General features: G+C 35.4%; 1 protein-coding gene across 8 annotated transcripts in view; it reads left to right on the top strand.

The window, feature by feature from the left end:
- LOC123546468 (equilibrative nucleoside transporter 1-like) overlaps nucleotides 1-16,423 on the top strand; it is a 47,549-nt gene that overhangs the window by 17,340 nt on the left and 13,786 nt on the right. For 6 of the 8 annotated variants that reach the window (XR_008372318.1, XM_045332740.2, XM_045332741.2 and 3 more), the window contains exons 2-7: nucleotides 3,921-4,124; nucleotides 5,082-5,226; nucleotides 5,886-5,967; nucleotides 13,405-13,544; nucleotides 15,234-15,328; nucleotides 15,897-15,947. Coding sequence is in view for 7 of the 8 variants with exons in the window: in XM_045332740.2 (XP_045188675.2) it covers nucleotides 3,965-4,124; nucleotides 5,082-5,226; nucleotides 5,886-5,967; nucleotides 13,405-13,544; nucleotides 15,234-15,328; nucleotides 15,897-15,947 (673 nt within the window). In the remaining variant the exon portion in view is untranslated. Of the gene's footprint in view, nucleotides 1-3,920; nucleotides 4,125-5,081; nucleotides 5,227-5,885; nucleotides 5,968-13,402; nucleotides 13,545-15,233; nucleotides 15,329-15,896; nucleotides 15,948-16,423 lie in introns of those variants that run through there. The other 2 variants (XM_053550805.1, XM_045332748.2) reach the window with 2 other exon arrangements.

Raw genomic sequence — 16,423 nt, 5'->3', positions numbered from 1 at the left:
TTCCTAAACTATCAAAGCTATTGCTTTAAAACTTGCAACACTTGTTCAACATCAATAGCTGACTCTGTACAGCAAGAAACATAACTCCATCTTGCTTTTGGCTAGTATAATGGCCCCTTTTGGACTTAGAAAATCAGATTTCTTGGTTAAGTTTTGTGTTTAGGTCAGCTTTTCTCCTAAACTATCAAAGCTATATAACTTTAAAGACAAACATATATTGTTATTATATAATATCGTTAACAGGCAATTAACACTTGTTTCATTCAGTTTTATGAACAGAGAGAGACTTTGATGTTTTGAAGGATGATCATTTCGTTTAACTGGGTAGAAATTTTGTAAACGTTTACCAGTCAAACACGACACAGACTTGTTTAAATGTGTAAATGTGGGAGCCTTAGTCATTATGCCCCCCTTCAAAAGCGGGGGTATTTTGCTTTGCACCTGTCAGTCGCATCGGTTGGTTGGTCTGTCAATGGTTTCCGCCAAATTACTTGAGAACACCTGACCCAGAACCATCAAACTTGGTAGCATGGTTGGGCTTATAAAGTAGATGACCCGGGTCACCCCTATTTTTGAGGGATCAGTAGGTCAAAGGTCAGGGTCACAAGGGCATGAATCTTGAAAACATTCTGCATGGTAACTTGAGAACCACTTGATAATATGATTGGGGTTATGAAGTATGTGATCCCTATTGTTTGAGGATCAGTATGTCAAAGCTGGTCACAGAGGCCTGAACCCTGAAAACCATTTCTGCTTAATAACTTGAGAACAACTTGTCTCAGTATCTTCAAACTTGATAGCATGATAAGGGCTTGTAAAGATCACTCGCAATGTTTTGGGGGTTAGTAGGTCAAGGTCATAGTGATCACGGGAGTGAAAATAGAACAACCCATCTTAAGGGAAATACATGTTTTACATTTTAAAGTTTCTGCATAGATGTTATTTTGTTTGTAAAAATTAGTTTTAATAGCTAATTTCAATATTTAAAATTAAGAAAGAATTATTTCAAGCTTATTATTTAGCAAAAGCTTGTAATGGCTGTCACTAATACTGGTGTTATTGTCTTTGTCGCTGAAATAGTTTAATAATTAATGCGTTAGATATACTTTCATTTAAACGTTTGATATGAATAAACATCTTTGTACAAATGATGACATTACTAACTTACATTCATAAATCTTGTGTCTAGCACAGTTGTACAACATTTAAATTACTTTTGTGTTTGCTCAGTGATAAAGCTCTTGAAAAGTATCAGCACTTCCTTTGTTGACATTTTTGTTTCTAAACTTGGAGAACCTTGGAATATCCAGGTTGTCTGACCGATTTATGCTTTTGTACACAAACAGTATGTGGTATAATATATGATAAGGTATATATTTCTTATCTGTGTACTTTTTTTACTATGTCCAAAATCGAGTTCATTTATTCTGATAACTAGAATGCAGGGAATTAGACTAGCTACTAATCATAATTGTTATATATTCATTTTCCAATTCAATGAGCTTTTATTCATGGAATGCTATTCTTAGCTCACTTAAGGTAGTTCTACACGTTTTGATCGAATTTTTTTTCTACAATGTAGAATTTGATTAAACTCTGGTTTTTCAAAACTTCTTATTATACATAGAAAAATCAGCAAATAAAAAAGATAGGATCGTGTGTTTGATTTTTTGCTAGACTGATTTGAAAAATTTGGACCTCACGCAATATTTCATAATGGGAGTCTATGGGAAAATCATTACTTTCATAACATTTTCGTGGATAAATTTTTTTCCACAATATAGATTTTGATGAAACTTCTCACATTTGTAAATAAACACATGGCCTATAATTTGGTGAAACAAAATGTATAGGTCTGTGTGCTTCTTTTTGAGATATTTGACTATGATTTAAGTGAACCGGACATTTCACGCTAATTTTAAGACCTTGCTTTGATTATTTTAACTTGAGATATGTTTTAATATCATATTTTGACTTTAGAAATATAGCAACAGTGTAATTGTAATAAATTTACTCACAGATTTCAATTAATTCATAAAATGATTTTCATTTCCGTACGCCGAATCCAGGCTTTATTCTACGTTTTCTGGATAAATGACGTTATGCCATCACTTCCAGTTTATCAAACATGCAGAATTACCTTAAGCAGAAAGTGTTCAGCTGAGCTTTTGTGATCATTTACCATCAGGCAACGGTCTGTCTTGCATCTGTCCGTCCACCCTTTTCTTTAAACAACATCTCTGAAACCATATGGTTAAAGTTGATGGAAATTGGCCAGGATGTTCTTAGGGTGGTCTCCTAGAATTGTTCAACAGTTCCACTTGGTTGCACATGGGGGCCGCCAGAGCTAAAAAAAGAAAAATCTTCAGTCTTTCCTAAACCACTTGTCCCATTATGAAATAATTTCACAAAAATGGTCCTTATGTAACCCTCTATCAAGATTAGCCCGCCCGCTTAGCTCAGTAGGTAAGAGCGTTGGTCTACGGATCGCGGGGTCGTGAGTTCGATCCTCGGGCGGGGCGTATGTTCTCCGTGACTATTTGATAAACGACATTGTGTCTGAAATCATTAGTCCTCCACCTCTGATTCATGTGGGGAAGTTGGCAGTTACTTGCGGAGAACAGGTTTGTACTGGTCCAGAATCCAGGAAAGCTGGTTAGGTTAACTGCCCGCCGTTACATGACTGAAATACTGTTGAAAAATGGCGTTAAACCCAAAACAAACAAAAAAAAAAAACTATCAAGATTTATCAGACTATATACCAGTTTGTTAAAAAAAAATGGCCACGGGGCATGGGGGTCACTTTTCCCTATATGTATATATCAGAAACTACAAAATTCTAGTATGGAACTGCTAGTTAGATTTTAAAATAATTTCATAATGATCTCCATTTTGTAGTCAAGGGTATAATATAATAATGTAACTATGCCAAAGATATTTGGCTGAATTTTGGCCCATTTGGACTTGGAAATTGGTTAAGTTTTCATACTGGTCAGTCCGTATTTTGTGTAAACTGTTTGACATATGGCTTTGAAACTTTTATCACTTATTTACCATCATAGTCCCCACATTTAGGCAAGACTACATAACTAGGATAAGGATTTTGTCTCAGTTATGGCCCTTCTTTTACATTGAAAGTAGATAATGATAATAGTAAGTTACACATTGCCATATAGTGCAAGACTTATCCAGTTCCATAAATGTAGGTACATTGTCATATCTATTTTCCTTCTTTTCTCTGAAAATCTCTGGTTATATTTTGACCCCATACTTAAATCAATTCTTTGAATAGTCGAGTGCGCTGTCAACAGACAGCTTGTGTTGGTCAAATTGGAATTTCTGCTTAGGCAAACCAAATATACACTGTATCTGACAGTTTTTTCATCATATAAAATCAATCCTGCTTTTGTTGTTACTAGGTCTGAAAGCTTTTTCTTCTTCATTTGTTTCTGATGCTTTTTCATCCTCATTTGGGTACATAATTACAGTGGAAGTTTCGAGCATACATTAGTGTGAATCATTGAAGAGTATTCTGATCATATTCAAAATTTGTTTTTCTCAAGATATGACGCCTAATGCAAGTTTGTGGCTTTGGAAATACTGATGGAATCTGAGATAAAATCATACTGTCTCAGATTACTTGCTACCATATATATTTAATAAGGCAAAAAACCAACAAAGTTCCATTTCATTTTAAGCACTTGCAAAAATTTGCGAGCATCTGGAAAAACTACTTGCATTTCAGCCTTTTGCGAGCCTGTAAGTGCCAAGTTTGAGCCCTGATACCAGTATATATTTGTGACCTTGACCTGTAAATTACTGACATTACAACCAGATCATGCCAACACATTGGTATCCCAACAAAATTACATGTGTATATTATGTACTGAAGATCAAAAATTTCCATCTTAATTTTACAGGAAGAAGCTGCCTTGAAGTTCTGTAGAAACAATTACCAGTCACCATGACGACGACCTTCAATCATGACACAAGTGCTAACTATGATGTGAACAGACCTAAAAACAATTCTAACTCCCAAGACGAGAGTAGCGTACAACTCATCTCCTATACAACAAAACCCAACAAATCACCAGTTACAAAGAGAAATGGGGCGGTTAATTCAGGTATATTCTGTTTTTTTTTCACATTGTTACATTTTCTTTTCCAACAGTTTGTAACATTTGTGTTTGTATTCTAGGCTAACTAATATTTTTCTTTAATTTTGCAAGAATATTTGCAAAATTCTTTAATAATTACAAAAGCGTTAAACTTCACAAGGAAGCCAAACTATTTTTTTTTTTTTTACTGATGTTCAGGGTATTGGTTTAGCTGTATTAAACTTAAAGTCCTGCCATAGTAAGTTAATATATGGTACATTCCTCAATGCATAAGGATTTCAGGGTCATAATATGCCCACCATTAATCTTGTATAAATAATGATATAAGCAATTAATTTCTGTAATATTATAATATTCAGATTGTTAAGTTTCAAACATGGCTTCAGATCCTTACATCAGTTTCTATTCTGCTTTCCTCTAATAAAACTTTTTAAAACGGGTTGGTTGTACTTTTATCTCTACACAAGAAATTAAGCGTCACTGTGTACCGGGTACAATGATTTCATAGCCAAGATCAGCCACATTTCAAATGAAAAGCTAATCATAGACATGGGGACCTATTTGATTGAATGACCCTGAAGCACTTGTCCCTCACTGCATTGGGATGAGCTTTAGATTCTTTCAAGTGAGGAAGGTATATAGCTGGCTTACTGGAGGTAATGGTGGTTCTGCATCTGTGCCTGTCTATGTCAATAATGATGTCAAAGTGAGCACCTGTTATCAGCCACATCCTGAAAGTCGTGATATAACATGAAAACTGTGTTGTTTGAAACAAGGAATAAAAACCCAACAAAACAAAATGTAAAATAGACTACATAACATCAGTAATTTGTTGTGTTTATAATCTGTTACAACCACAAATAAATTTCAGTCAGAATGTCTAACTTTATGTCCACATTTATATACATGAAGACATAACTTTTTTGCAACAATTTAGTTCAACATGTGTGGTTTGATTTTCAGAATATGGAAGTCCTGCTGAGAAGGAAAGGTTTATTTCAATGAACTCAACCCCAGTGAAGCTGGATCCCGGCTTAGATTCTCTTGACAGAACTGTAGAATTTACAAATATTGAGAAACAGCCATTAGACCAGCCACCCCATGACAGGTAATCTTTGATGACCTTTAATCAAATTGAATGTAGAACATAACCCAAGGTGACTGCATTCTGTCTGTGTCAATAACTTACACTTGCCATATTTAATAATTATTGAATTTCTAGTACTAACTAGTTATAAATCTTGACATAATTTGCTTTCAGTTTTGTTTCACTTCAACTGCTGATAATCATTAATAAATAGGAAGAAATATGTACTGGTAGGCACATATTCTATCAGATATACCAGGGGCCTCTGTGGGTAAGGGTTTAAGGTTGCTGGCTTGGTATCACTTGCCTCTTAACAGCTGTGTGTGTGAAATCTTGCTTAGGATGTAGGATACTTGTATATGAGGAAGCTGTCCGGTTGGCTGATAGAAGGTTGGTGGATCTGCCTGGGATTTTGCTGCACCAGAAGTAGTGCTGGGAGGGGCACCTGGGGTCTTCCTCAACCTAGAGAACCAGTACAGTGGTTGTATGACTGAAAATTGCATCAGTTTGATGTAAAGTTGAACAAAAATAAAATCAAATATAGCCACAGGACATTTGTTAAGTAAAGGATAGATATTCTAGTGGTTTGGTTTATTGTGTTGGCTGTAATGGTGCGCTGCCTTTAGAGTAATGTATTATTCTGTGTAATGATTACACAGTGACTTGTTTACATTATACAGGTACAGAATGGTGTTCTTTATTTTCCTCATCCATGGAATTGGTATACTCATGCCCTGGAACATGTTTATTACAGCAAAAAAGGTAAACCTGTCAATATAATTAGTGTTTTATCTGGCATCACTGAATAACTCTGTCAAAATTAGTGTAAGGCAAATAAAAACCATAACTCGGGACCCTCAGAATTTATATATAAGGAGACTAAAAACATTGTGATGTGCAATTTAAATGTATTTTACTTCATAAGTTTTGTCACACCAGATGGGCTGGTTAAACAGTCTGTGCTGTAGTAAACTTTGGTATGTAAAATCAAGTGGACAAAGGGAGAGCAATCTTACTTTGTTTTACTTCTGTCACTGAAATGACATAACTGATTTGACACTGTTTCAGTATGTTTGTAAAGTCACTGAGTCAGTGGAGATGATACACTATGAGTTTTGTGATTTTGGTCTGCCAGCTTGCTAGGCTGGATATGGTGAAAATGAAAATTTGCACATACATAGCTTAAGTTGGCCTAAAATCTAGCATGTATCCCCTTCACTGTGACTGATTAGACAGGTAGTAATGCAGACTTCACAGATTACTTGAGTGGATTTGACAAGAACATCCATCCTGTGTAAGACTTTATGTCATTACATCAGCCAGACTGTTTTATTGCAGTGGGAAATGAATGTAAAATCCTACAGGAAATCAATGGTATTATGGCTATTCATCAGCAGACTCTGTAGACTAGTGTATTACTCTACGTAATGAAAATGTAAATAAATGGTTTTGTCTTCTCCCCAGCACATGTTAAAATGAAAGATAATTTGTCTGTTGAAAGTTTTGTCAGGAACATATTACTTAATAGGATGATTTGAAATTGTTTCGACAGGCTATTTGGCTCTGGATTTCTTGACATGAAAGTAGGGTCATTTGGGACAAAGAATAATCTGTTTTAAGATACGGAAGTGAGCCAAAGACCATTTTTCTGTCTTTTCTATTTACTTTCTGTTAGAATTGTGAATATTTGCTAACATTCCTAGAAAAAATGTAAAAATATGAGGGAATTCTTAAAAAAAAAAAATTCTTTTTCTCTAAATTCCAAAATTTCTTTGGTTGATTGAACATGCAATTTAGGTAAAATATTGTTAAGTTATACATTATGCGTAAATTATCAATACCAGTGTTTTTTTAGCTATTAAGTTATACATTAAATGTAAATTATTAATACCAGTGGTTTTTAGCTCACCTGAGCACAAAGTGCTCATGGTGAGGTATTGTGATCATGCTGTGTCTGTTGTGCGTGCGTCCGTCAAGTCGTCTGTCGTCAACAGTTGTGTTTAAATGACATCTCTTCCAAAACCTGTGAATGGATTTTGATGAAACTTAAACTTGGCCTTGATGTTCCTTGGGTGGTCCTCTACGAAAGTTGTTCAGACGGTTCCGCTTGGTTGCACATAGGGGCCGCAAGAGCTTAAAATAGAAAAATCTTTAAATGATATCTCCTCCTAAACCAATGGTCCGATTTTGAAATAGTTTCACACAAATGGTCCTTCTGTCACCCTCTACCAAGATTGGTCAAATTAAACTGATTTGTCAAAAAATATGGCTGCCAGGGGTTGTGACCACTTTTCCCTATATTTATATAGTGGAAATTTAAAAAATCTTCTAGTGTGAAACTGTTTTTAAAATAATTTCACACAAATGGTCCTTGTGTGACCCTCTACCAAGATTGTTCAAATTATTCCGATTCGTCAGAAAACATGGCTGCCAGAGGGCATGGTCACTTTCCCCTATATGTATATAGTGGAAATTTAAAAAATCTTCTTGTGTGAAACTGCTGGCCTGATTTTAAATAATTTTACACAAATAGTCCTTGGGTGACCCTCTACCAAGATTGTTCAAATTATTTTGATTCATCAAATAAATGGCTGCCAGAGGGCGTGGTCAGTTTTCCCAATATAGTGGAAACTTTAAGAATCTTCTTGTGTGAAACTGCTAGCCTGATTTTAAAATAATTTCACCCAAATGGTCCTTGTGTGACCCTCTACCAAGATTGTTCAAATCATTCGGATGGCTGCCAGGGTGTGTGGTCACTTTTCCTATGTGTATACAGGGTATTTTTTATGCCCCCGAAGGGAGGCATATAGTTTTTTAACCGTCTGTCGGTCTGTCAGTCTGTCCGCAATTTTCGTGTCCGGTCCATATCTTTGTCATCGATGGATGGATTTTCAAATAACTTGGCATGAATGTGTACCACAGTAAGGTGACGTGTCGCGCGCAAGACCTAGGTCCGTAGCTCAAAGGTCAAGGTCACACTTGGACGTTAAAGGTCATTTTTCATGATAGTGTATTCGTGTCCGGTCCATATCTTTGTCATCCATGGATGGATCTTCAAATAACTTGTCATGAATGTGTACCACAGTACGACAACGTGTCTTGCGCAAGACCCAGGTCCGTAGCTCAAAGGTCAAGGTCACACATAGACGTTAAAGGTCATATTTCATGATAGTGCATTGATTGGCGTGTCTGGTCCATATCTTTCTCATTCATGCATGGATTTTAAAATTATTGGGCATGAATGTGTACCACAGTAAGACGACGTGTCACGCGCAAGACCCAGGTCCATAGGTCAAAGGTCCTAAACTCTAACATCGGCCATAACTATTCATTCAAAGTGCCATCGGGGGCATGTGTCATCCTATGGAGACAGCTCTTGTTTACTAAGAAAGTGACACCGATAGTCAGCGTGTTCCCCTTGGAAAATTTTTCCCCAAAAAATCAATTTTCCCCAATCTATCTCCAATTCTTATGTTTCAGGGATCGAATTTAGCGGTCACTAACTCATGAAATTCAAGTGAGAATAAAAAAATCCAAGTAGGAAATCATGGCACTGGAATATTTTTGCGATCAAGTTTGATAATCGACGAATTCGCTCAAACTGTCCTTTGCTCTTTGAAAGCTCCTTTGGGGTAGTTATTTTACTGATAAACATGTGACCACTTGTAGACGCTTGTCGCTATTATAAATGAAATTATCGGATATCTAAGTAAGCGTCTAGACGAAATTTACTTTTGTTTTGGTTGGTGATTCGAAAATGCTAAAATGGAGAGGAAAATCAAAAGTTTCTTTAGGCGAAAAAGAACAAGGGATACGTAAAATTCTAGCGACACCATGGGCAGTGACTTGAAAGAACTTAAAACTTCCGCATCCAGCCAAAAGTCCAAAGAATCATCGAGTACTTTGGTTTGTTCTGAAACTAGAAAGTCCCGGCCTGTCCGAATCGTGAAAGTGTTGGAAACGGAGCTGAACATTTATTATGAAACCAAATAACCAAGTGGAACCAACCATGTTGCTAGCACTGCATTGTTAGTGGGGGAAAATTAAATTTGATCCCTGAAATAGGATAACTTAAAATCTGAATTGCTGTAAAAAATCTAATGACTACTTAATGTACATACACTGTAAAAGCAGTATCACATGATGGATATAATATTGTGAATTTTCCCCAAATTGGCCTCTTCGCGTGATTTTTCCCCATTTGATCAGTGTCCAGTGTCTTCCCCAACTCCTAAAAAAAAGCCCTGGTATATAGGAGAAACTTAGAAAGTCTTCTTGTATAAAAGTGTTTGCTTGATTTTGAAATAATTTCACACAAATTGTTCTTGTGTGACCTTCTACAAATATTGTTCAATTTATTGCCCTAGGTTAAAAAATGTGTGTGACATGTATATAATGTAGGCCAACATAGAAGAAACCTAACTCTGTACTTGTACCATTTCTTTATACAAACACACTTGAAGCCTTGTACACAGGTGAGCGCTTTAGGGTCAATGACTCTCTTTTTTAGCTACCGTAGTCTGATTTTCACACACCAATAGTATCTCAGTTTGTAGGTCATATTGTACAACAGTTGTTACACGAAAAATTTAATGTGTGTTCTCATGTACACAGTTTTTGTCAGCTTACAATTTTTACAAATTTTCATATACAACAGGTTTTCTGTTGACCAGTTATCGTGAGTACTGATGTGTACTTTCATTATAGAAAACTGTTTATCCATTTTTAGCTTGACTAGGTAGAGCTTATGCACTCACCCATGCTTCTGTGTAAGTCTCCCAGAGTTTTTGTATATAAGCTTTTATGCAAGTATTCACTAATGGGAATTAAATAAAACCTCACACTATCATTCCTTGTGTTAATCTGCATTGCACAGGTTCGATAACTCTTGTTTTGCATTTTTGCAAAGCTGTGCTCCTTTTACGCCTTTATTTAGCAATTTAGGTTATTAACGTATATGAGCTGTTTTCAAAATTGTGCCCCTTTTGTACTTGTTTATGTCTGTATTTCATCTTTGTTAAGTGACAAGACTATGGAATAGCTGAGCATTGCTGTCTTGTTCAGGTGGCAAGGGCTTTCTAACGGAAAAGTGACATTGTTTTGTCTTCCTTATTTTAAAACTGACTTTTCTTTTTAGCTCACCTGTCACATAGTGACAAGGTGAGCTTTTGTGATCACGCAGCGTCCGTCGTCCGTCCGTCCGTAAACTTTTGCTTGTGACCACTCTAGAGGTCACATTTTTTGTGGGATCTTTATATGAAAGTTGGTCAGAATGTTCACCTTGATGATATCTAGGTCAAGTTCGAAACTGGGTCACGTGCCATCAATAACTAGGTCAGTAGGTCTAAAAATAGAAAAACCTTGTGCCCTCTCTAGAGGCCATATATTTCATAAGATCTTCATGAAAAATGGTCAGAACGTTCACCTTGATGATATCTAGGTCAAGTTCGAAACTGGGTCACGTGCCATCAAAAACTAGGTCAGTAGGTCGAAAAATAGAAAAACCTTGTGACCTCTCTAGAGGCCATATATTTCATGAGATCTTCATGAAAATTGGTCAGAATGTTCACCTTGATGATATCTAGGTCAAGTTTGAAAGTGGGTCACGTGCCATCAAAAACTAGGTCAGTAGGTCAAATAATAGAAAAACCTTGTTACCTCTCTAGAGGCCATATTTTTCATGGGATCTGTATGAAAATTGGTCTGAATGTTCATCTTGATGATATCTAGGTCAAGTTCGAAAGTACTTCACGTGCCTTCAAAAACTAGGTCAGTAGGTCAAATAATAGAAAAACCTTGTGACCTCTCTAAAGGCCATATTTTTTATGGGATCTGTATGAAAGTTGGTTTGAATGTTCATCTTGATGATATCTAGGTCAAGTTCGAAACGGTCATGTGCGGTCAAAAACTAGGTCAGTAGGTCAAATAATAGAAAAACCTTGTGACCTCTCTAGAGGCCATACTTGTGAATGGATCTCCATAAAAATTGGTCAGAATGGTCATCTTGATGATATCTAGGTCAAGTTTGAAAGTGGGTCACGTGCCTTCAAAAAGTAGGTCAGTAGGTCAAATAATGAAAAAATGTTGTGACCTCTCTAGATGCCATATTTTTCAATGGATCTTCATGAAAATTGATCTGAATGTTCACCTTGATGATATCTAGGTCAGTTTCGAAACTAGGTCATGTGCAGTCAAAAACTAGGCCAGTAGGTATAAAAATAGAAAAACCTTGTGACCTCTCTAGAGGCCATATTTTTCATGAGATTTTCATGAAAATTAGTGAGAATTTTCACCTTGGTGATATTTAGGTAAAGTTCAAAACAGGGTCTTGTACCTTTGAAAACTAGGTCAATAGGTCAAATAATAGAAAAACCTTGTGACCTCTAGAGACCATATTTTTCAGTGGATCTTCATGAAAATTGGTCAGAATTTTTAACTTGATAATCTAGGTCAAGTTCAAAACTGGGTCACATGAGCTCAAAAACTAGGTCACTATGTCAAATAATAGAAAAAACGATGTCATACTCAAAACTGGGTCATGTGGGAAGAGGTGAGCGATTCAGGACCATCATGGTCCTCTTGTTTGCAGGAATAGGTTGATCCCATCATTTCTTACTAATGTCTTGTTCACATGATGAACTTTTTACACATTCACTGTAGATTTTAATAATTCTAAATTATAAAAAAATCTAAAAAAAAAAAACATCTGTGATGCTTTGGTTTAATAATGTCTTGGTAATGAAATAACTGCAAAAATCTGCTATGAAATTTTTCATGTAGGTGAAAGTTTCTTCATTCTTCAGATAGTATTGTACTGGTATATAATCTGCTGCAAATATGTAGCAGAGCGGTATATTAAATACATCTTAGTGTTTTATTGATATTTCTGTTTAAATTATTTTGTAAAAATTCTTATTTTCTCTCATATTTTTGTTAAAAAAGCTTTCCATGATGTAGTGCCTATGATTTTATAAAAAAAAAAAAAAAAAAAAAAAACTTTACTATACCGTAGAAGTGGGCAGATATACGTTTCATCTTAAGATTCAATCCGTAAAGGACCGTAGAAGTGGGCAGATATACCCGTAAAAGTGGGCAGACTAACGGTACTGGAATTGAAAAGAATCTGCCCAGATTTACGGGCGCGGTGATTTATATATATATATATATATATATATATTTTTTTTTTTTTTTTTTTTTTTTTTTTTTATCATGGAAAGTAATAATTTAGTATTAAGTAAAAGTATTTGTTCTTCAGCATTGACAATATCATGAATTGTCAATAACTCTGGCACCTATCATTTCTCTAATTGGATCAAATGGACTTTGTGGTTAGGGTGGTTGGCACTGAATCACTTGCACCTCACCCTGCTTGGGTCTTCCTGGGAGGGAGCCATCTGGCTGGCTTGTGGAAGAATGGTGGTTGTGCCGATGCACTAAACCATGGCTTAAATAATGCACAGTTGGACAAACCAAATTAAAGCTAAAAAGTTGCCAACAGATTATTCTGACAATTTATGAATTGTCAGTGTGTCTTAATATCCATTAAGCCAAACAGTATCAAAATATTGTGAAATTGTTCTGAATCAGTTTCCTTGGCACAAAATTTCATAGTTTTTGTCGAAACAACTATTTCGTGGGGATATGAAGTTTTAGATTTCAACTTCTGAACATAAAATGAGCTGCACCATGAGAAAACCAACATAGTGCCTTTGCGACCGGCATGGATCCAGACCAGCCTGCGCATCTGTGCAGTCTAGTCAGGATCCATGCTGTTCGCTTTCAAAGCCTATTGCAATTAGAGAAACCGTTAGCAAACAGCATTGATCCTGACCAGACTGCGCAGATGTGCAGGCTGGTCTGGATCCATGCTGGTCGCAAATGCACTATGTAGGTTTTCTCATAGTGCGGCTCAAATGTATTGGAAATTTACTTGTCTATTGGAATTAAATGGTATAGATTGACTCTACAACTAATCCACGAAATCCGCTATGAATATTAATGATGTCACATTAGTTCAGCTTGCTGTCTCCTTTGACAGCTCTCCCAATTTCATTGTTTACTTTTGTAACATTTTGGCTTCCAAGAATTGTAAATTTAATTACTAATGTGACAAAAATCTTTAGAATTTCTTGAAAATCTTCAGCCTTAATATTGATATTAATTCAAACTTGTTACTTGTTTTCAAATATGTGTTTTCAGTATTTTGAGGATTACAAGTTAAATACACCAACAAGTCAGGATGCTACATATCGTTCAGAGTTTATGTTCTACTTGGGTATCGTCTCCCAGGTCTCCAATGCTGTTATCAGTTGTGTTAACACATTCTTCCAGTTTGGAGGGTAAATTATCATGTTTACATCTACTGTTTTATTAGCTCCCCTGTCACGTAGAAACAAGGTGAGCTTTTGTGACCGCCCTTCGTCCGTCCACATTAGGAAATGAAATGATTTATTTCGGTGTTCATGCGAAATGAACGACAGAATAGGATCGGCAAATCCATGAATCGTGCTAGATTCACAGATCGAACCACAGATCACCAGCAACAACTTATAATGATACAAAAATGCAAGACTGTTATATAAGTACCATTTTCTTGATGGAATCTAAACTTTGCAGTTCTCATAGTGCTCAATTTAACACTTTTGACTTATGTTTAATGTTATGCTCATTCATTTAAGTCAAGCTTCGCGGGTGGACTTCTGTAATGTTCGGCCATACTTGCAGACAAACAATATATGATATCAATATTTAGTAGCAGTTTCGCATTTTTTCATAAGAAAACTTTATTTATAGGAAAGAAATTGCGTATTTAACTTTTTATTGAATTTAATTTCTTAAAAGATAAATGTTGATTCACTGTTTTGACAGATTTCACATTTATTTTAGTTCGAATATAAGACCGATGCTAACTCTACCGAAGACATTTGTTAACATCCGGTTTAGAAACTGACAACGCGTAATCGTTCTAGATGTGCAAGAAAATTCTTTGAAGACGTTTAATATGGCTTAAATTTAGTTTTATTGATAGAATTTTACATATTGCATGTATTAATGAAAAAGATCGCGATCCAATGATCTCGACAATGACGAAAATCTGTACTCGAAGTTTTGGTCGAATTCGTGGATATCGGAGTACTCGGATACTCATTACAGCCCTACTGTCTGTCTGCCTTTGTGTTGTGCATATCCCAAAAAGTGTTTTAACTCAGAGCCAACAAATCTCACAGGATTGTTATTCAGCTTGTGAAATTATGCACCTGATGTCAGTGTTATAGCTTATTTATTACTTGTCTACTGTGAGGGACCCTCATGTGAGGAATACATATTATACAAACAGTTCTTGTTTAATTTATGTTGCATACCATTTCTGATACGGTTTTGATAATTTCTTTTTATGTTTTACAAAATTGAAATAAAAACACATACTTATAGTCATATTGCTTGATATTGCATAATTTTCAATTCACCTATCTGTTGAAGTTTAGCAGTATTTGGAGACATGATTTTGTGCTTTTACTAAAGGCAGTCTCTGGTTTATTGATAATTATTGCTGGAAGATAGAAACGAAACAGCCATCATTTTTTGTTAAATGTTTCGAGTTATAAATGTAAAAATAATTTCCACAGAATTGAATTGTTTGCAGATATCAGTCATATTGTCTTCCCCTTAAAAGACTGCATGTCTCTCTTTATTACAAATGTGCCTTCCAGTTTTCATCAGATCCAACATAGATAATACATTGGAGTTTTGATATCCCAAACTTAAGTTTTAGTCATAGAATATTAATGAATAAAATATTGCAGAGGAGAGTACTGCTTTGCCATTGGTCAGTACAAAAAAATTCTAAAAATAGCAGCCAATCAGATCATGGAGTTTTGAGATTGGTCTGCAAACCAGGATAAATTGATAACTGTGCTCCGGGGGGCTTTTTGCTAATTTGTTTAAAATATTTGTTTCAAAACTTACTGGCAAGTAATATATCTTTTCTTTCAAGTAACTGACTACAGTAAATCTGCCTTTGATTTCAGTCAAGCCTCAACTAGAAGAATTGCCATTGCTTTGTTTATGATGGTTGTCATCTTTATAGTTACTGTGATTCTTGCCATGATTGACACTTCCAACAGTAAGTTATACACAGTAGCTTGGTAATAGTTTGGGGAACCTTGTAAGCAGTTAGGAGATCCTTGTAAACAATTTAGAGATCCTTGTAAACAATTTAGAGATCCTTGTTAACAGTTAGGAGATCCTTGTAAACAATTTAGAGATCTGTGTAAACAGTTCGGAGATCCTTGTAAATAGTTAGGAGATCTCTGTAAACAGTTAGGCGATCCTTGTAAACACTTATGAGTGTAGATCCATTAGGTTGGGATGGTATACATGAAGACAAAATAATTTAGGGCGCTCCATTTCATCTGTCTTGCAGTTTATGAGTATATACCGAGTTTACATATCATTAAATTTCTCAAATTATCACTCAGTACAGCAAAACATATTGTATTCGCATTTTGCACAAAAGTTTTATTAAAAATTGTGTTGTTTTTAAGTGCATGCCGCTTTATCTACAAAATAAGAAATTTGTTCTGTATTGTGTGCTTTGTACGATATAGTTAAAAATAAAATACTGAGTCCTAATGCCTTATGTTTGACTTTTTTCATGAAATTCTAAATGTTGTAATATTGTTATATTTCAGTACCACTGATGTTCTTTGTTCTCACCATGGTTTCAGCCTCGCTATTGAATTGTAAGTATGACATTGCTTTTAAACTGCACGAAACATTCCAGGAAATAAGTACTCTGTATTTGTATGCAAGTATTTGAATAAATCTGAACAATGTATATAAATATTTGAATGTTAATTTTAGTATTCATTCCCTGTCTTTATAGATACCATAATATTGTATGTATACCATTGACAGAAATCAAATCTTGAGATTATGTTTTAGTTGAGCTAATTAGTTCCTTACTAGAAGTGGGCTCTGTATTGCGCGGCAATACTTTGTTCACTTGTTTATGTCCTGAACACTTCCTGTTTCGAGGATATTCAGGAAACATACATTCATTGTTAGCTGGTAGCAAACAGCTTTCTTTTCCCTTGGACATTGTATCTTAACAAATAATCTGCAAAAGGTTTTGACTTTGGTCTCGGACAGCCACCTCTTGAAACTGTCTACTTGAAGCACATTGCTATTTACTTCCACAGGGAGCGTGACCACTTTC

The sequence above is a fragment of the Mercenaria mercenaria genome, chromosome 9 (genome assembly GCF_021730395.1).
Source record: "Mercenaria mercenaria strain notata chromosome 9, MADL_Memer_1, whole genome shotgun sequence".
Taxonomy (NCBI): Eukaryota; Metazoa; Mollusca; class Bivalvia; order Venerida; family Veneridae; genus Mercenaria; species Mercenaria mercenaria.
Note: the sequence above shows the minus strand (reverse complement) of the source record. Positions and strands in the feature narration are given on the sequence as shown.